Source organism: Convolutriloba macropyga, chromosome 15 (assembly GCF_964194025.1).
Source record: "Convolutriloba macropyga chromosome 15, txConMacr16.3, whole genome shotgun sequence".
In the NCBI taxonomy this organism is placed as follows: Eukaryota; Metazoa; Xenacoelomorpha; order Acoela; family Convolutidae; genus Convolutriloba; species Convolutriloba macropyga.
Genome location: NC_134482.1, coordinates 27152064 through 27174013, shown reverse-complemented (window position 1 = coordinate 27174013; position 21950 = coordinate 27152064). Strand labels below are relative to the sequence as shown.

The 21950-nt window shown below is 35.0% G+C and overlaps 1 protein-coding gene across 1 annotated transcript; it reads right to left on the bottom strand.

Annotated features, from left to right (window-relative positions):
• Positions 1–11003: 11003 nt before the first annotated feature.
• On the bottom strand, positions 11004–18367 carry LOC142354712 (uncharacterized). The gene is made up of 3 exons (XM_075407084.1): positions 18068–18367; positions 14715–14815; positions 11004–11374 (listed from the first exon to the last, which is right to left on the bottom strand). The coding sequence occupies exons 1-3, from the start codon at positions 18162–18164 to the stop codon at positions 11237–11239; spliced, it is 336 nt and encodes a 111-aa protein (XP_075263199.1). The 5' UTR covers positions 18165–18367; the 3' UTR covers positions 11004–11236.
• Between the last annotated feature and the right edge of the window lie 3583 nt (positions 18368–21950).

Below are 21950 nucleotides of genomic sequence, written 5' to 3'. Positions count from 1 at the left end.
AAATTCACTTCTTTTTCGATATAATTTGCGAAATGTTGTTAAATTCTTTAAGCTGTTTTGTGCATTCTTATCAAAATTTTTACAGGAACAGTGAATCAGCAGAGAAATCTAAAATGAGCAGAGTCCATATTGAACAAATCAAAAGAGAATCTTGAAAAATCCCTGAAGCCCAGTTTTTATGCCCGGTGCTTGAAGTTTATTTTAAATAGTCATTGTAAACAGTTCAAATGCCTATTGGTGTTGATAATTAATCATATATAAAGAAACAGTAGTGTGCCTATTTTCAAAATCTGAATGAAATAGCGGTAAGTTTTGACGTTTCTTACATAACAGTGTTTTTTGTTTCATTCTCAATTGTCGCAATGAGAGTCAATCATCTTCCGGCAATCTGCTGGGTATGTTTAGCACCTGAAAAGGACTTCAGTTTTTCTTGAGTTTTTTTGCTAGAGAGCAATTGATATTTTGTTTCATAAAAAATTTTTGATTGAGCAGTTTTTATTCGAGAATATTTTTGCCTCGCTGATTTTCCAGTGTTTATCAAGTTTGACTTCTTAATATTTTTATGAGCTAAGTTGCCTGATTCAGATGTCAAGTTGCTGAAAACTTATAATAAATTGCGGAACTTTAGCATTTAGGGTCTGTAGTATTACGAGAGCCGTTACAAATGAACGGATAATTAATCCCGCATTAGATCGAACGTATTTAGGCGCTAATTAACCATTCTTTCGCCGCGCGCTAAACAAACTAACGCTTGTTAAGACTACCAGTACACAAGTATTTAAACAACTCAGTTCGACTTATTTAAATAACACAACTTTAGGCCTGGACCTCCTCGCTTATATCCAGGATAGAAAATGTACGTTGTTGAACGTAGGCGGCCTGTAAAACCACAGTTTCTTTTGATTTAAATTACTTCTGCTTTTGACAGTTGCAATGCAGATCTTTCCCCCCAAGTTCAATAAAGATGAAGCAGATTGCTTCAGGGGAAAAGACAATAGAGTCTCATAAAAAGCCCCCAAGAAAACCATAATTGTTGCGGTTTTAGAAGAGGGGAAAAGCAGAAAACAGGCGCCTACGAAATCAAAAATTGATGCTCTCAGCTTTTTAGATTTTTATTATTTTTTGGAGTTTCAATAATTTTTCCGTGAGATAAAAAAGAGTTAATTCTCTTGCCTTCTCGGCCAATAGGAAAATTAAGAAGCACCTCACTATGAACGTGAGTTTGTGATTCGCTCCCTATCGGCCCAAACGGAGCTGAGAGGAATTAATTGTTTCTCTCAGCGAAGTGTGACGGAATAAAATTAGAGAGACAAATAACAGAGCCAGCGACGAGCAGCAGACAACTGCTTCATTTTTCTTGCAAAATAAATTCCTAAATTTAAACAGAAATTTTATTAAAGATTTCCAACTTAGCAAATTTTCCAACAGAACATACTTGTGAGAAATCGACTGGAAGAAGTTTTAACGCCGCAATCATTTAACAACAACACAATCAAGTAACAGCTCAATCCGGTTTAATACTACTCAGTGTAAGCTTGTTCATTTAAACTATCTATTTAATTAATTGAACTTTTCAGCCCCCCAACTACTTTAAATTGAGACTTATAGCACAGACAGGTCTTAGGCATATATCTTTGCCTTCGATTTGTTATATCTTTTGTCAAGTTTGACTGGCATACATAAAGAGATCCCGTATTGTGTGATCTGTAGCAGCCCAGTCGAATTTGATAGGTCTAAACAAAAGCACACCTGAAATGGTTACATTTTTCTCTTAATTTTATGTAGTATCCGAAAGTCCTGAAGTAAGCTCTATGAACTCAGCCCCGCTGAACCAGGCTGAAAATAAATCGAGCCCCCCCCCCTGTCGTTTAGCAATCCGACTTTAGTCGGTTTCTGTGTTTGATGTTTGTGGGATTGAATTGATAATGTGGATGAATTGATATTTCTACAGCTTTCTTAAGTTCTCCAATGTTTTCAAATCGTATACCAAACTTTTATTTTTCCATTCATTGGGTTGGATAAAAAATTAATTGATAAAACGGAAGACAATACACATCCTAAGTGGGTGACACCTTTGAAAGAGCTTGCTTCCCTCTCTTTGGGTTAGTCGAGTGAGTTCAAGAATGCTGTAAACTTTAATTGGGCTGACAATAGATGAAGATTATTCTAAACAACTGTGTTCTCTACTCATTTGCAGCCTATAATGGAGCCTGACAACTGATTTGTGAGTTTAAGGAAATGTCGGGTCAATTGTGTTTTACGGGTCTCTTACTGTCTGAGTCATCTACCATGCACGCTTGTCACAGCTGACAGCTGAGTGAAGGTGCAAAATATTTGGATGTCCTTGAGACGGGGGTCGCATCCTGTCCTCTTATAACCCAAAGCATTAGAAACCTTTTTGTGATTCGTTGAGAAACCAACCTATACTTTAGCCGCTAGTTTCGGTAATAAAAAAACTTCTTGGGAAAGCGTGCGTTCTCTTTTCACCCATATTTGTGTTTCTACAGCTTCAGTTGCTTAAACAGATTTCAGTTCCCTATCTTTCAAGATATTCGATTACTGAAAAAGTCACGAACGCTAATCGAATAAAATTGAGCTAAAGTACATGGAAAATAATATCTCTTCGAAAAAATGTTTCCAGAAATTAGATTCAGTTTTTCGATCAGTGGGGATATGTTAGTTCTAGGATTAGAAAATACATAAAATACCGTTGCGTGCTAAATTGATATCAAATTTAGGCATTTGCAGATGTCCTTGCTGCTGATATCTAGACTTTATATCAGTTCAATCACAGAATTAACAGTTTATCACTGATTTTGTTCTTAGCATTTTTTTGCTTCCAAATGGAGTTTGCAACAATTATATTAGTACTGATGGTCATTTTATGCGATTTCTCGTCTGATAGATTTCTGTCTAAACACGAAGTTTTTGCCACTGCTAGCCTTGAGAAACGAGATAGAAGATGTTAAATCACTGAGCTATTATCATAAAGTCTTAACAGTCTCTAAGAATGAAATCCACGGAAACTATTGAGCAGAGATGCATTCAGAGTGCAAAGGGTTGTTCGTAAATTGTCACCCCGAGTGGTATATTTTGAGAAATTTTGGTTTTTTGGTACTCAAAAAAGAGTATTGGTTTCACACAGTTTTTTAAGCCTCGAAGTGTCTTTATTGTTTTCTGTTTTTTTTTGATAATTGAGAGAGCCAGAAAATCGGAAGTTCAAGGAGTGATTAAAGTTTGAAAAAGTTGTTTTAGAGAACAAATTCGAAGATTGGAGAAACAAGAGAGTGGTTCGTTTGTTCATGCCTTCTTTTGAAGCAGAGGGAGAAATGTAGTTGTAAAAAATTATTCTTTGAGACGGCAAATTTTTGTTCAAGTGCTTTTTCCAGCTGTTTTCTTGTTTTTTGAAAATTATATGTAGTCCAAATAATTATTTCAGACTTAAATTATGATTTTCCGGTTATTTTGATAGCGTTTCGAATGTTCATGGCAACTAAATTGAAGTTTCATTCTAATTTGAATGTTTTCTCAACTAATTCCCGGTTGGAAGTGATTTTAGACCATTACTGCATTTTATTGCTTTTATTTGTAACTGAATAGAAGCTTGTAAATGAGCAGAAACTAAATGAAGATTTTTTGGTACCAAGCAATTCTTTGGTTCATTTCGAAATTAGAGATGCACTTGTGCTTGCTTTGTCTTGTCGGAATTTGAGTGAGCAATGAATTGTCTTGATTACTTGAAATGTTATTTTCCTTTTTTATTTGTACTTGTACACAAAGAACAATTAATTCAAATTTTGTTTTTTTTTGTTGAAATGATTTCTTTTAAATTTATTTTTTGGTTCAATTAAAATAGTCTTTTCTCTTCTTTTTATGCTCACTGCTATCAGAAACTAGATAATTGACAGCTGCTTTTTGGGTGAAGACATCTTCGAGGCTTTTGCTTTTGATAAGCGAGCGAACAAGGAAACAGTAAGTTCAGGTAGTATATAAAATTTAAATATTTTTTCCCTCGTGAACAAATTCGAAGAGCGGAGAAAATAGAGAGTGGTTCTTTTGTTACTGCTTTCTTCGAGGCTTTTGCTTTTGATAAGCGAGCGAACAAGGAAACAGTAAGTTCAGGTAGTATATAAAATTTAAATTTTTTTCCCTCGTGAACAAATTCGAAGAGCGGAGAAAATAGAGAGTGGTTGTTTTGTTACTGCTTTCTTTTGAAACAGAGCGAGACCGAGCAACTTTATTTTGTTCACGTGCAGATTGTTTTGTTTTTAAAAGCCGCAGTCATCTGCTCAGCTGGTTATTATTGCCGTTTTTAAAATATTTTTACTTCGTTGAATACAAATTTTTTTGCCAGCTTTTTGACATTTTGCATGAGAACTTTTTGGACTTCTCTATGCTGGTTGCATTGTTCAATCATTTGATTTTAAGCAGCAGGTGCTCAGCAATGCAACGCAAAGGGAACAGAATCCGTATAAAAAAATGCAATCAAAATTAGAAACGGTATAAAGCTATAAACCCCCGTTTTAGTTGCGCGCTGCTTGAACTTTGTTCTTATAAGTCATTTTTACCATCTGTAATGTTTATTGGTATTGATAATAGCATTTTTATCCTCTCTCTTTATCTTCTCATTAAGGAGCAGGAGTTTGTCTAACAATGGAATGAAATCAAATTAGTTCTTACTTTAAAATTGTTTTGATTTCATCAATCAATTTTTTCCATTCTTTTCGGCTCTTACGATCCAAATTATGAGAGTCAATGGCGGTTATGTGGTTATGGGAATCCTTGGCAGCTTATTTGCGGCAATCTGCGGGGTATGTTTGGAATTTTCTATGCAGTCGTAAAGGTTGTTTTAGACTAAACTTATAATTTTCAGGTTATTTTGATGGTGTTTCAAAGGTTTGTGGTAATTAAAGAGAGTTTTACGCTAATTTGAAGTTTCTCAACTAATTCTCCGGTTAACTTTGCCATTTTTGGCCCATTTCTATGTGTTTTACTTGTTTTTGATTTTACTTGTTACCGAACTTAAATTCAATACCATTGGGCAGTTTCTACTATAAACTAAGTACAGGTTCTTTGTTACCAAGCAATTCTTTTTCTTTGAATTTTGACAATGATAAGTTAAAATTATTCTGACATTCTTACAGTTGTTCTCTTTATTTCAAAATCAGTGATGTTTTGTGTTAATTTTGGAGTACATAAATTTGTGTGAGCAATGGAATTTTCTCGATTGCTTAAAATTTTGTTTTCCTTTTGTATTTGTAATTGTACAAATTGAGAACGTATTTTTTTGTCTTTTTTTTTGGTTGAAATTACTTTTTAGTCAATCTTTTTTATTAAATTAGAATAGTCTTTTATTTTTGATTTTACTTCTTTGATGCTCGCTGCTGTCAGAAACTAGGTACTTTAAAGGCAGTTTTTTGGCAAAGACATCTTCGGGTCGTTTCCGGAACTCGGGCTATGTTTTCATTAGTTCAAGCATATCTATTGATGACTCGAACCTTGACTTCTTTGTTCACTGGTGTTAACTTCTGTGTTTGAAGGTGTTACATCTATTAGCAATAAAAATACTTAGCCTGCTTACAATATACAGTAGTTAGTAAATTCTCTAACATACAAGGTGAAAATGTCTCAAGAATTTTAACATCTCATTGATTCCACAGCTCAAAGAAGAGTATTTGGTTTCACGCAGTTTTTAGTCAAAACATATCTATCTGTTCATGACCAAAATTTGACTTAAAAACAATCCATTCATTATAATTTTAAGATTTTAATTACTTGAAATATTCATGGTTAAAAAGTCAATTTGAGAAACTTGAGCGCCATCGAATTCGATAATACATAACCAAATAGGACTACCACTCACGTCTTCCCCCACATACAGCATTCTCTCCCACCTTTATCAATCTCCTGTCTCTTTCCGTACCTCAACCCATCTAACAAGGCAAAATCCAGTCACCTATTAATCTCAACAAGTGCAAAAGACCGTTATCACAACAGTTCAACACCCCATCTACATTGTCTCGTTTTTGTTGCAACTAGTGACCTCACGCCTACATCCAATCTTTTTTCTTTATTATGCATTTATTAAAATAAACAAAGTTTTGTGTGCGGAGTAATTCTTTTAAACTCTGTTTTGAAATTTTTTGTTCATTCGTGTGAAAAATTTTTGGTCATAAATGACTTACTTTAACTCTCGAAAAGATCTTTCCGTAGTTCAATTGAATTTGTTAAAGTTAACTGACTTTATCCCAATCTTAGTGAAGGTTTTTTGAGGGCAGGTACAGGATGCAAAAATCATTCGAAGTCGAATATGATATCTCATCATTTAGTGAAAATCAATATTCTCTTATTCGGTGCATTGTTTTTGCGTTTGGGTGCTACTGGTATTTAAAGCTATGATATCAATGTTTTGACATTCTACCATCTATGTGTGCTTGTGTTAAAGAGTTCGAAAAGTTTTGCCTTCAGTCTTAGAAACTTTTTTTGAGAAAGTTTTGACAAACCTTTAGTTTTTATTGTTTAACTGTTCAATTCAATATTATGCGCTTGTTAACGTTAATGCTGTCATTTGTATTCAATAAAAAGTGGATAACCCGATAACAACTGGAAATTAAGCGCCTGTCGAATGATAGCTTTTGCCCCCAGTGAACTCGAGTTGCTGTGGAGCCCAAATTATTTCAAGCCAAACACCATAATTGCAGTTTTCATCTTAAAATTGCTCATCGTTTCTGTGTAAATCAGAGAACTGAAGCAACTAAAGTATTTGTAGAGCAAAGGGTTTACGGAATTGGTATCCTCAAAACACTTTAATGCATTAGGTACAAATGATTTTTTATCGTCGTTTCAAACCTCCAAAAATCGAGACACCGCTTCCTGGCTGCCTGAAAAAAGGTTTTCTTTGCCACCTGCAGATTATTCGTTTTTAGCTTCTTTCATGTTAAAGAGGGAAAAGATAAGATCGAAAAACAGTATGGCTTCATCTTTACTTGTCTGTTAACAGCACAAGCTGTTCTTTTGGTGACATGCCCGGATCTGAAAACAAGCATTTTCTTGAACGCATTCTTTCAAATCCCTTTGACCTGTTGTCTTCCTGTCAAATAATCCGGCCAAGGTGAAATTTTGGAAGTAAGTTCAACAATCCCTCAATCACATTTGTAGAAGACTTGTCCGGGATTACCTCCCGAACACTAAAAAAAGGCCATAATGCACCAAAAGTAAGGTCCTAGTTTGATTAAGGTCAATGATGTGTTGTGGTTTTCCATAGACTCCACTCCGAGTAATTTTTGCTCTCTGGCAAGAGTGGAAGAAGTGTTCCCTTAAAAAGATGGAAACAACACAGTAATTAAAGTGAAAACGGCTTACGGCGTCTTCGTCCTCCCTGTCTCCGATCTCGCTCGTGTTTTTGCTCTTTAGATACTTCTTGTTTAGAATTTTTCTCCTGCCGGTTTAGGCAAAGGGGATGCGCATTTGTATCAATTTTATTTTTGGGTTTATGAATTCTACCTGGAATTGGAAACACTATTTCTTCGGCGAATTTACTCTTATTTTACCATCTTACCCCTTTTGCCCCCGTGGAGCTTGTTGCAAATAAAGCAGTTAGAGATGATTCAAGTATGGACTCTTTGTCCAATGGTTCCAGCGTATAGTTACCAAAAAACAAAGAATCCAATAGTCATAAAATTTTTCTTTTGAAATGCTGGAAATATGTTTTTGCTACATAGGCGTTTGGAAGGACAATTGAATTCTACATTTTCTGTTTAAAAATCTAGTTGACCGAAACAAAAACGTAGAACTGGACATTAGTTTTACTGAGATTGAGCCTACATTTTTGCTTTCAGCAAGTTGTTTATTGAGGTTAATTGCCCTGCTCCTAAGACCAGTTGAAAAAACAAAGACAAATAAGTTGCGTAGTAAAATCTTTTTCATCAACAAAAAGTTCTTCCTGCGTAATCAACTATTAACTTGCTTCCACGAGAACGCTCTCATCAAACGCCCTAATGCAAAGCCGTCTGCATCAGTGTGCGGCTTTTTGAACGGAATTATGCATAATTTTTTACTCACGGTAGAAAAGCAACTAAGTTAGTCAGAATTGCGACTTTTATGACACTTTCTGCTGGAGCAAAAAGTGTCATAATATAAGATACTTGCAGATAGAAAAAAAACTATCCGCAGAAATCACTACAAGCCAATATGAGAAACAAATTTTACACATCCTTCAATATTATCCTCTGAACATTATTACACCAAGACAATTTCCTCGATCAAATTTGTGTATTCGTGATTTTATACAAGAAATCAAGTCTCAGCCGGTCAAGGATTTGTCGAAAAAATATTGTAATTAGCGATGAAAGAAATATTTTTCACCGCGAAGCGTCCACATCTTTTAACAATAATGAGATGAGCGCGGTGAAATATTGTAAGATTAGTGATTTTTACCGGTAAATTTCTGTAAGATTTGCGGCTTTTAGCGGTGAGTTTTTGTAAGAATTGAGGTTTTTGGCTTCGAAAATTTTATTTTTACCGCTATCTCTGGATTTCTTGCATAAAGAAACTGCCGTTAAAACACAGGTTAAAACCTCTAACCTCCTGCATATCAACAACACCTTATTGCGCTCCAACATTTCTCACTGTATTTTATAATGTTTCTTGTGAAATGAGATTGAATAAAGGTTTTGGAAAACCAATGTATTGAAACTTTGAAAAATTTGCAGTTTTTAGAGGTGAAATTTTTATTTTCATCGGTGAAAAAAATTAATTCACCGCTACTGACGGGAAGCGGTGAAAATAAGCATTTCATCACTGAAAACCGCAAATCAGCCAAAAAATTGACCGCAAAAATAATAAAGTAATTTACACAGGTGAATTGACGTAAGATATGAAGTATTTAGCAGTGAATTTTGTTTACCGAATTCACTGCATTCTACGCTAAAAGTCGCAATTCTTACATTTTTTTACCGTATTCACGGCATTTCTTACATTTTATTAGCGTTGACACCTCGACGCGGGCACAAGTCAGATGAAATCAATGTCAATATTCCGGTAGAATTAAAAATACAATTTTTTTTGTTTTTAAATAAGTGTCCAACTGTCGCCATATACACTAATGTGATTCGGAAATATTAAAAGATTTATTCTTGGCTTCATAATTCAGTAACCTTTACATTTAATTATTGTTCATAACTTTTCCATTTGCTCTTAACATTGTCCAGCCTAACACTATTTCTTTGATATTCGCTTACAATTTTAAATGAAACCGTTGGCATTTCTTAGTGTGAATGTTAGTCTAAGTTTGTTCGTTGATTCAAGCCCTCTATTCTTTTGAAGTCTTTCGTTTATTTGTCATTGGTTTGCCTTTGAAAAAAATTCTTTAAAATTTGACTTATTGAATTCAAATTAAGAAAATAAGTTGAAGTCAAAGCTTATCACTGAAGCTAAGTTTGAACTTGAGGCAAATGATGGAAAACTCATCTAAAGTACATTTGAAGACTGAACAATGAACCTAAGACAACTTATTCTTCAGGGTGTTAGCGTGAACAGTTGTGCTATTTTTTTCCTTTATTTGAAATCTGATCACATGTTTGGGATCATCTCAGGTTGACTACCTTAGACCACACTTTGAGAACTGACTAAGACTTATACGGCTCCGTAGAGAACTTACAAAACTTTTTACGGTGACGAACAAGGCCCTAATAAGTTTTATACGGCAACGTAGCCAGATGATGCAATTAGCAACTTCTAAAGTCTGACTTCTAAGCTTTACTTTAAAATAGATTTCAAATTTATCGTTTATTTCATATAGATCATACTATCATTACATTTTGGTACTGGCTACAACTTTGCATAACTCTGAAAAAAGGAAAACTTGGTACGGCTCTTTATAAGGCTGTATCAAGTTTCGTAAGATTTCTAAGGTATTTTTATGGCTTTTAAATTGTTTTGATAAAACGACCGACGGTCATAAGCCTTTACCTCAAAACGGTTTGAAATTTATAGGGCCGTACGAATTTTTGAAATCTTTGTAGACAAAGTTTTCTGGATGTACATAATTTTCTAAGGACCTCAATTTAGTTTCTAAGTAACTCAAGGAAAAAGCAACTTAGTCAGATTCAAGTGTTTACGGGCAACGCGAGTTCTGGCATCCTAAAATCGACATTAAATATAAAGATTGACCAAATGAAGTTCAAAAACCGCAATGTTAATGGCTTCAAGGAAATCAGAATGCTGCAATAAATATTTTGCCTCTGTTTCCATTGAAGATAACTCAGAGATGTAGACACCAGATTCATTGAAAATCTGTCTTCAGCAGTATCGTATATATTTAAAGTTGATTTGTCTTATTTTTCTATTTGGTGTCTGGTTTTGTTTGTTTTGGAGAACTGTACGAGCACGGTTGTTACCGTGCTATATCAGTACTCCTATAGTTAATTTCAGTAACACCACCACTGCCGTTCTCAGGACTGGATTGAGAAAGGTGGAAAAAACCACACAAATTATACTGGAATACTCTGAGCAGCCAGTTTCTAACATGACTAGAGAGTTTTCCGACAGTGTTCAGTGTATTTCAAATATAAAGGCACCTTATTAATCTTGATACAGCCGTATTACGGCACCATATTAAATTTGGTACGATCTTACTACGGCACCTTTTTTATTTTGATAAGGCCTTAGCACGGCACTTCAGTACGGCCGTGGTACGGTGCCGTAGTAAACTTGACAAGACTTAGTACGTTTTTTTCTAAGTAGTAAGACTTTATTAAGTTTTCCAGATTTGGTCAACCTGGGATTTTCAGATTTTCATGACAGTATTTCAAAGATTTGTTCCTCAGTAGAAAAGTTGCTTTTTCACAGTATAACACTTTTGTATCTGTGTTCGATGTAACTGGATGGGTCGAAAGAGGTTTGATCAATTAGTTTTCCTGCGATTACCGATAACTAAAACCTGCTTCATCGCAACGACGGGTTATTTGCAAATTATGCCCCAAATAACTTCCGAAAATCGAAAATTTTCATTTTGAGTTAATAAATTAGCTTTTTTAATGATTGATTAATAAGACCAACAAGAATTGACCTTGAAGTAATACTACAAACCATTCCAAAATTTATCACACTATCTTTAAATTGAATCTAGACTTTCTCTAGTTTTGAGGTTGTTCAGTAATACTTTGTCTCAATTAGTGACCGAATGAGACGAATATGAGTTTGAGGTTTCTCTTGTATTTATGCATGTATGAATGAGTTAAGCCCTGTCCATGGCTTGCTCCTCCATGGGCGCGGCCATTAAGTCTGCATTCTTCACTCTCGCCTCCTGACAGGTTGCTAGGGGGAAGCAGAACAGGATTAGCAGCAAGGATAGTATTATGTTCTCACCTATCGCCTGAAACAGAAAGATCGTCAGTGTTTTATATATATGTTAGAACAAAGTTTTAGGCGCCCGAGGGACTTATTGCCCGGACACGAGACCCGAAGGGGGAATAAGATTTTTTTCAAACGTATTTTGAGAACCAAAGGGTACGAGAATGTTTAATTCCGCTAGAAATTGATTTGAAGAGTAAAACTTTGCAGATAAGTGAAAGAAAAGACTCAAAAAGCGAAAGTCTAATTTCTGTGTCCTCAACTTGGTGTCATATAGGACACTAAGTTTAGGGCAAAAAAAAGGACTTTCACTTCTTTAAGTCTAAGTTTAATTGTTCAAAGTAAGCTTTCTGCCTCAAACAACAATTAACCAATGAAATCGTACCCTGGGTTCTCTAAGCTCTAATTTTATGCCAAAATTTTTGTCAAAGTTGTATTTAATCGCTGGAACTTAAATCTTGATACTCCCAAGGACTTGGGAAGCCTGAGAAGAGGGCATGCAAAGAGATGACTAGGGTTTACGTTTTAACTTATTAAGAGGACCAATGGGTGAAATCACAACAAATTTCGCCCCTGGTGATTGGATGAAATTTCGAGACCTAATCTGTATGACAAATTCTATGGTGATCTGTTTATTTCCTACAAATTCTGATGTTATGAGTGAAAGTAAATTTATAGTTATGGATCCCCAAGTTAGCGCTTTTAAACTTTTTATATGACATATGCTGCTTCCCGTTAGTTTTTACCAAATGATTCGATATTAATTTGATAATTTGGGACCCCTCCGTTAATTACCGCTTGAATATTCTTCTAAGTTCTCCTGGGTTCTCTAAATTCACTTAGTTCAGTACTGGCCTACTCGGATACGGAAGTTCTCAGTACTGGAAGCAGAGTCACGTCCCTTGTACATCCCTTTTTCTTCAATCTTGATAAATTTCGAGAATTAAAACGGCGCCTACGAGCCCTTATTGACTGAACTTCAACTCAAGCAGTATAGCTATGCACGTTCCATAGGAGCTATCAAAATTCCGTTTTCTTATGATCTTGCAAAAAATTAATATCTTTAATCTTATATTTTTGAAAACGGTTTTGAGTTTCATAACAAATCAAAAATAAAATTACATCTTAGAGTACAGCATTTTTGTTAATTTTATAGTTCGTAATGAAGAATAATTTTTTTGCAGTATTGGCATAAGCATGTAACTTTGTGTGCAATTTGATAATTTTCTATTTACTTCGGATAGGATAAACACCAAGCTTTTACATTTTTACAGCTTGAGTACCGCTGCTTCTATATGACTTATATTATTTTACGTGTCATACTACGTGTCTGCTTGATCTCACTTAGCACGTCAAGTAATTTAGAAGAACTTCGATATGACTTCTCAAAATCACGCAACCTTGTTCATTAACCATCTTTGCGGGTTTTAAGAAGTTAAAAAATCTTAACATTATAAGTGCTTTGGCATTTTAAAGAGCAATTTCTGTCGTTGTAATATATAGCGTTGTGAGTTGTTTTTTTTTAATTTTTTTTTGAATTTGCTGGTATCTTAAGCGAAAAATTTTTCAAAGAAGAACCTTCTAAAAGCAATTTCGTGGTCGCTGAAATCAGTCAAAACTTTCTGACGATTATGAAGAAATGACTATTTTATTGCTTGAAATCAGAAGAAGTCATTTGTTTCACAACAATAGTTCGTTTTATGTTTTGGTCCTTATTTTGATTCCTCAGTTTTTACTTTTTTCCCAACATGTGATCCTCTTCTCCTGGAGTTGATCAGATCAACTTGCCGTTAACTTCCTGTTACCCCCTGAATTTTTTCAATAGGGAAACAAAAAACCGTCCAATTCTTTAAACTTTGCTTTTGTTTTATTGCTAATTGGATTTTTGCCGCCGAATTAACGGCGCCACAGAAGTATCGTAATTATTTAAGTCTAATATAAATTGAAGGGAATTTTAAAAGCGAGTTGCCATGCTTAATTCATTGGATCAAAGGATTACTTTATTTGTAGGCAATACTGCTATTTATAGGTTGGGTAATTAATACAGTATTGCCTACGCAATGGCGACTGATTCACTGCCACTGTTATTACGAAGATATAGTGATGGATAAACAGACTATCCAGGCCGTGTCTGAAACTATCTCCTCCTGATGGATAAAGACGAGCATTAGTGGGCTCCACGATTGATCTAAGAATTAATTCGTAGCCAATCACATATTTCATAATCACAAAAAGTGTTGAATCAACTGAAATACTTGCCATCGAAATTATAGCTAGGAGAAAAGTAGTAGCTTGGACAAAAATAGTAGTGATTCAAGACGCTGAAAAACAGCTTTAGTTTTGTAGTTCTTCTCTGCTCTAAGACTGATCGGATCTATTCTGTTTCCCCCCAGGTTAGTGAGCATATTTCTTTTATGACCGCAAGACGCACGTGCTATTTTTTTACATAGTAACGTGCTATATATTGACATATAATTTGTAACTGGGGCTCATAAAAAACACTGGGGGCCCGAAAAAGAAAAGATCCGACGGATCTATATGCATTCCGCTAAGCGGGAAGAACAGTTTCCGGCATCAATTGTAAGTCTGTTTTTAGCAAATCACAGAGAGAGAAGGGTAAATTCCTAGAGAGAGAAGGGTAAATTTTTTGTCAAAATTCAGAACACAAACCCAATATTTTAATAGAGAAACTATCCAACAATTTTGCTCTCATTTTTCAATCTTTGCCCTATTTAGTTTTTGAACCTAATCTTTTTTAGCACATGAAAGATAGGTTTGGTAATTAGAAAAGTCATAGTGAGAAAAAGTGAGAGTTATTCCTTCACATAATATCGTAACTCATATCCTTTTAAACTCTATTGTAATTATGCTCTAGCGAATCGAATCCCCACCACCACTACAGAATTAAAATATACTGCATTTAGTTTTCAATGCTTTTTTCTTTTGCTGTACAACTTAACGAAAAAACAAAATATCCGAATAATACTGCGAAAATCTGAGGTTTTGGAAATCCATTAAACTATAAAGTCCTTGCAACTGTTGTTTTGCGAAAAAACTGAAAGTTTGTAGAAAATATTCGAGTATTGTGTGTTTTCGTAATAATCGTAGTCGATACCATCTTGTAAGTTTAAATATTTTCTTTGCCCTTACCCGAGTGCTCTATATGCACCCCCACCTAAAAAATACGTGGTGTTATGTGGTGTTATATAACCCGTTTCTATTTACAGAAATAGCACGTGCGCCTAGTTGACGCAAAAGTTCTCTACCCACTAAGCTGGGGGGACAGAATAGATCCAATTTATGTAGTACGGGAGGTAACAATAATAAAAAAGTTTATATAAAGGAGTGACTGATTGACTTGCCTCTGATCGGATGCAAGTGGCGTCGACTACATTGAGAATGGGAACGAAGAAACACAGAGTGTGGATCAAACAGCTCTTTCCCACTGACTCAGCGATCTTTCCTAAACAAACAAACAATTGCTCTCTCTCTCTCTCTCTCTCTCTCTCTCTCTCTCTCTTTTTGAGAATTTTTTTAGAGTCATCAAGTGGAATCATCAACAAAAGAATTGGCGAAACACCCAATTCTACCTCCCAGTTTTTGGCCTCAACTTATGAAAAGACCATTCTGAACAGTCCATTATAAGACTTTAGGAGGAACTAAGTGTTCATCTCAAATCAATTTATTGTTGATCAAATTTAGCTCAACCCAAAATTGATACTCGAGTTTAGCTCGACCCACATTATTACACTGTACCCAAAAACTTTAGATGTATTCTGAAAACCGGCTAGTGCACATAGCGTATTCAACTGCTATGGCATTTCAAAATTTTTGCTGTCCATGAAGTTATTTAAAAACCTTCTGATAATATAAATATGAAAACTTTTTTGGAACCAAAACATATGAATTACAGCCAACTAAATTACTTGCTGATGAAATGACGACGGTTAAAGATATACTAACTAGCGCCATTCAGCCAAAGACATTTATTGAACCAGGTTTTCTATCCTTCAAAAGCAACTCAAACTTAAGATTGAGCAGATAAAGCATTTTTTCCGCACATTTGTTTCCTAGACTATCTTTTATTCACTTGTAATTGCAGCAAGATTTGCTACATTTTGTTCAATTATGTTCAATTTTTATGATTTTTTGAAACGAAAAAAACACGATGGTTCCAGAATACCAAGATAGAACAGCAAAATTGGTTGCCTTTGGAAACCATTGTTTTTTTTCCAATTTAATTCCGGACAAACGCTTTTATCGAATCACTTTGAACAATTTGATCAATATCAGTTTTAATATTTTGAAATGCATCGTATGATAGGCGCTTTTTAAGTGAAATATGGCGACAAAAAATCAGTTTGGTTTTTTGAGAGCAAAAATAATGTGATCTCAGAATAAATCAAACAGGACAACTTTTTTTTATCTGAATGTGCCGGTGGTGCAAACTATGGGCTTTTTTGGCATGCAACGCAGCAAACGCTTCCATATTTTGAGCTCTTCAACATTTTTTTCTCAAAATATTTCCTTGAAATTATATGCATTATCAATTGTGGTAGTTATTCGAAGGATCTTGCTGTTGTTTATGAGTATTTCTTCCTAAAATTTTATTTTAATATTTTTTTCAGGAAACAAACTAAATTCAAAAAATGTTGCGGTTACCTTTATTTGATGTAGATTTTTTGATTAATATAGTTTTAAACTATTATTTTTTCTATTTCATTTGAAACAACCCGTCTTTTTGATCTCTTCATATTTCCATTGCAAGATATCTGAATTTTCAGCTGCTACTTTTGTGACACAACTATCTTTTTTCTCAGAATAAAACAGGTTTTAGACAATCAAACAATCAATAAACTAACAAAGTTTGTTAAATAGCCCGAGCCAATATAATAGGAGCTGAATCCCTAATAAGTATTGTGGGAAAATAATTAGATGATATATTCTACGTCACTCATAGTCCCTGAAAGTAGATACTTCGATTGGCTGACAGAAGGACAATCTCTTAGAGGCTTCCAATAATCTGATAATTATTTTCTTTTAGTGTTTCTGCTCTGGTCTTTTCAACTAATCTTTTAATATTGATGATGTATAGAGTGTTAAAGTTTCATTGTACTCTTTCTTTATATAGGTGGTCTTTTGCCAAACGAATTTCAAGGTCGCCACTTCTTTGTAGTTATACAAGGATAATATATGGTGTCATAAGATTGTAATGTATTTCTTAGCACGATCTCTGTATGACTACTAAGAAATCATTGATGATTTTTGTATGGTTATCAAGAAATCATACAAGATCCTTGTATAATTATCAAGAATCATACATCTATTTTCCATAATTCTGTTTACCATTTATGTCTTTGTTTAATTTTATTAGGAAAGGCATGACATATGTGATTCCCCGGCATCACTTTTTGATCCGCCAAAAGACCCTAACGTACAATATCATTTGCAGAGTTTGGCGCTAAATAAAAGAGCATGTCCAAACATATAACTAAAGTTTTGATTTTCTCCGAAAACAGTTGAAACTTATAAATACACATTTATAGGTAACATTAAAAATTTTTTGAATGTAACCTAAAATTCTTTTTGTGAATTTGCTCAAATTGCAAGTTTTTAATTTTAGCGCACACAAGGAATCAAATCAAATGTGGATTGCAAATTCGATACCATAAATTAATATGCCCTTTAACTACATTATGCCAGAAATTGTGGCACCAGTCAATGTTTTATGTGTTATACATGACTAAGTATCATTTCCATGAAATTTTTTCAACTTCGATAGAAAATGAAAGTTATACAGTTTTTAGGCTGTATTTTTTTGTATGACCCCTGCATGATTTCCAGGTAATCATATATGATCCTTTTATGACTACCAAGAGTTCATAGAAATCATATACGACCTCGTATGACTACTAAAATTATGCATGAGCAAACTGGACTATTAAACGTCTCAATTTTTCCGCCCTAAAAATTATCTTTCTCATACATAGTCAAGAAAAAGTTTCTGAAAACAATTTCAGCAGTGGTTTCCAGGCACTGTTTGAATTTAAATGACCACAACCTGATTATTGTGCTTTTTGACCACTGGTTGTGTGTTCCCAAACTAACTACTGAAGATCATTTTTTCAATAACTACAGATTAAATTAGGAATATTGTCAAGTTCTCCAAGTCGAAATTTATTCTGGTCTCAGTTAACATGGATTTTCAATTTTTAAAACTTTTTGTCTAAAATTTTGATTAATTTTGCGACCGACCAGCTCTACTATTATGACATCAAATGCCATGCAGATCCTGAGTAGCTAGCGTAATTGGTGTGACCAGAGGTCAATTTCCCTGGCACGTCGCCCTGAGTAATTAATAATAATACTAATAATTTGTTCCTGCGTCATCGCAGCGGAACAGCATTAGGCCACAGCGGCCTGTTCTCAGCTGCCCTTTTTCTTATTATTCCCCACATTTCAGACTGTTCTTTTTATGAGCATCATTGCTCTTTTTTGGTGACGATGGCCGCTTTTTTTGCGTCTGAAACTTTCACGTGGTACCATTATTGCAGCCAACATTGGTCAGGCTATGGTCAACCTGAAGCTATGGTTAAGTAAGAGCTCATCCTCACACGGACAGCTTATTATGAACGGGTTTTTAATCACTGCGGGGGGGGGGGTGGGAGGGGGGTGGTTGAAGTAACTGGGATTGGGATGAGTAGGTGTGACTAACCTCTGACGTAACAGGGAATGAGGAAGGTGCAGAGACAGACTTTGAAGTCAGTGAAACATCCGAAGAGATCTCCTTTATCGAAGCCAATCAGACCCATTTTATTACTATTTTATAACTATTCAGTTATTACAAACTAACCAGCAGAAATATCTCTCTACGAGGGATCAAAAGCGCAGTTTGGAACAGAATGGCAATGCGTTTCAAAAGTGTACGGAGATCGAATGGCGAATACCTGGTACAGTTTGCTTTGCTATTATTCCTTGCAAGATATCGCGAGTAGAAATTGATAACAGAATTTGCAACGTACGCAATATATCACGTTTATACTGCGGTTATATGTGAACTATTTTGAGCAAAACCAGGGCAAAATGCCCAATTTCGAAACCCATTTTGAACGAAATTCAAACCCATATATACTTATACAAGTTGAATTATATAAAGTCAAATAGTGTTATCACCGTGAACGATTAGAACCAACTATGCGCTATTATATTCCATATTTACGTCAAAGTGTTTCCAAATTGTAAAACAGTTGGTTGCTCAAGAATTTTGAACAGAATCGCAAACTTTACTATCTCAACTTCCTTTTGATAGTTTTCATTCTTATACTCTGAGCAAACGCTAGGGCAGAGAACTGCGAAGGTGGCCTTATTATAACTTGGCTAGTTATAATGGTTATGTTGGTTATGGCAGAGATAAAACTTTTGTAAATCAAGACGCCACATTATTTACGCCACATTCTTCAACATGCACGGAATTGCTCAGATTTCAGATATTGCTCTGTAAAGAAAGGGGGTATTTCAAAAGCTAGCGAACTTGGGTAAAAAATACTTGCAGTTAGCTTATTGGGTGACGGGGGGTATATGGTTTGAGGCAAAGAATTAGGTTTCACCGTTCTGGCCTAGATTGAATTTCTCATTTCTCATTCGGTATCGATAAATAGTTAGGCAAAGTTTGTTTTTAATTGACCATTTTCCCCGTTTTACTGCTGTTCGTTTTCCTCGGCCAATGAAAGCGGGTAATTTGGGTCGGCGTGATTATAATATTTACTTTTGGGCGCCTGAAAACATAATGAATTGCACCAGACTGAATTTGAGACGCTATCTGGTTCGATGGGTATTAAACCTCGCCATGTTTCTAAAACATGTCTCGAAATTTACAAAATTGAACCAAAATGCTTGTGAAATTTGACCAAAACATTCACAAATTGCTTTTGAAGTTAAATAGAACCATTGGGATCATTCGATAATGAAAATGTGCTTGGCAGATTTTGGTAAGAAGAGAGTGTAATTCGAGTCAAATTGGACGATTAACTTTGTCAAATAAACGGCGTCTTTAAGTTTCTCAGACCTAAATTGATTCAACCAGCGTCTAAAGAGTTGGTCCTGTATTTATTATCTTATCTAGAGCGACTATTTCCTCCCCTGAACTCAGGCAAAGTAAACTTTAATGAGTCAACGTCGAGGAGTATTTAGGAGGAGTGATTCTGAAATGATGTGTACTTTAGGTCATCTAGTAACCGAGAGTATGTTCCATGTCAACCGTGTCAGGCCATGTTTCCTGAGAATAGGAGTTCATCTTTAAAACGTAACCAAGGAATTGTGTCAAAAAATGTGTCATAAAATGTGCAAAAATGGAGGAAAAAGGACGTGTAGCTTGATGGTATCCTATTTCCTCTCTTTTTTGGCCAAATGAAATGTTGTTATCCACTTCAGCAGTTTAAGATAAAATCATGCTGTAGCACAAAGGACGTAATTATTGTATATGACAAAGTTTGATAATGATTTTTACCTGGTTCTCCGCACCCTCCCTGACTTTCTTCAATGTCTGCGAAACGTTTCCCTGCACCCAAAAAAACTAGCACAGGAGATGCGTCTCTGCAAACGTGAGTTGGGAGGGCTTTCACAAGCTACCACTGTCAATATTCTCTCTTCGTTGCAAATAAATTACATTTCAATATAGAACACTGGTGCTTCGGAAGCAATTGCTGACAGAAGAAGGGCCCTTCAAATATTCCGCATTGTTATACGGTTGAAGGAGAGCTCTCTGAGCATCAAGAACTGATGTTGCTCAGAAACATTTTTCAAGTATGGAACAGAAGAACATATGGTTTTACGATCAGAAGAAAAATTGATAATGTTTGTTGCACAAAATCAACCAATCAAACTTCATCGATCAAATGCCGAGGACATATAAAGTTGTCAATACCTGAAAAAATTATGAGCAAAACATGTCTTCATCATAGGCTTCTAATGCAATTTACTTCCCTCCCGGGCCGATCACACAGAGTGTTTCAGTACTGAACCTGTGTGTTTCAAAATTATTTCGTAAAATCTGTACTGAAACAGCTTATTTACATCAAAAAGTAGATCAATATGTCCAAAAAGACCAGAATAACTAATCAAACAGACTAATTCAAACTGGTGACAAATTCATCAATTACTTCAGCTGTGATTGAATTGAAATTTTGTGTTTACGAAATTGTGTTATCATTATTTTGCCACTAAGAAAGCTCTTGCTGTTGTTGTTTCAAAGTTTATGAAGTTCTATCAGTATGCTTGCATTCTGCCACTATTTGCAAAGTCTCTCGCTCTTCTACTGAGTTCATCTCTATTCGATGTACTTTTACTTGTTCTGCATAGTCTTTTCAATTAGCAATAATGTGATGTAGTATGGCGTGAATAAGACTCTGGAGTTATGTAGGACGATGTGAATTTGCCTGTGGTTGATACAGCAGGTTGTGAATAAGCGTGTGGCGTGATGTATGGTGTGAATATAACTGTGGTGTATTGTAGTATGGTGTGAATGCACCTGCTGTATGATGAAAATAATGTGAACATGCCTGTGGTGTGATGTAGTATGGCGTGAGTATGCCTGTGGTGTGATGTAGTATGGTGTGCATATGCATGCCTGTGGTGTGATGCTGTATGTGAACATGCGTTTGGGGTGATGTAGTATGGTCTGAATACAACTGTGGTGTGATTTAGTATAATGTGAACATGCCTTTGGTAAGATGTAGAATGGTCTGAGTTTGGCTGTGGTGTGATGTACAATCAGCGCTGAAACAGGGTAAAAACAGTGCAATTTAAGCTGACAACCATAGGTGAATATGTTCTAAAACAGAATAGTTGTTGGCTGGGAACAATTACACAATAACGTTAATAAGGCTAGTTATTGGATGAATATAGTTATGATGAACAGATCAAAATCAGGATAAGATCAGGAGTTCAATGTTACTCTGAAAAGAAACTGATCAGTATTTTTTTGATAAAAACAGAATCTGTACAAATGTAAAAATTCTACATACAGTTTCTGGATTTACAATGGTTCAGGTCTGCACTGCTCTGGTGCTTAAGTTATGCTCTCTGTTATTGAGACAGCCAGTATTGTACATAACTATGTGTCCCTTGAAATTTTTGCTCAAAATGAGTACGTTCACATTTTGACATCATAAAGTACGGTTAAAAATTTAAAATCTGGAAGTCAAAACATGATTTCAAATAAAAGTTTTTCAGAAAAAATTCAAGCAATAAACAGCAAGTAAAAATGCATTTTTTCACCTATTTCAAAATTACATTTTTTGCTTAAACAAGATTTTTTTTTCAAAGTTTCTCCCTTTCTGAAAAAAATTGGTTAGGTTGTTGGGTTAGAGAGTTTTTGTAATTAACTAATTTGACAGAAAGTGAAAAAGTTTAGCGTTGCCGGTCTTCAAAAATTTACTTGATATGTTTTTTGTCACCTTACACAATGATCACAAGAAAATTGGTCTTCCTAGCTAAGCAATTGACCTCAAATCAGAGAATTTCCACTAAGAAAAAAGAATCGTTTGGCAGAAAAACCAACTCTGCACTTCCCTCTAAAAGCTTTTGCTAAAAAAATTGTT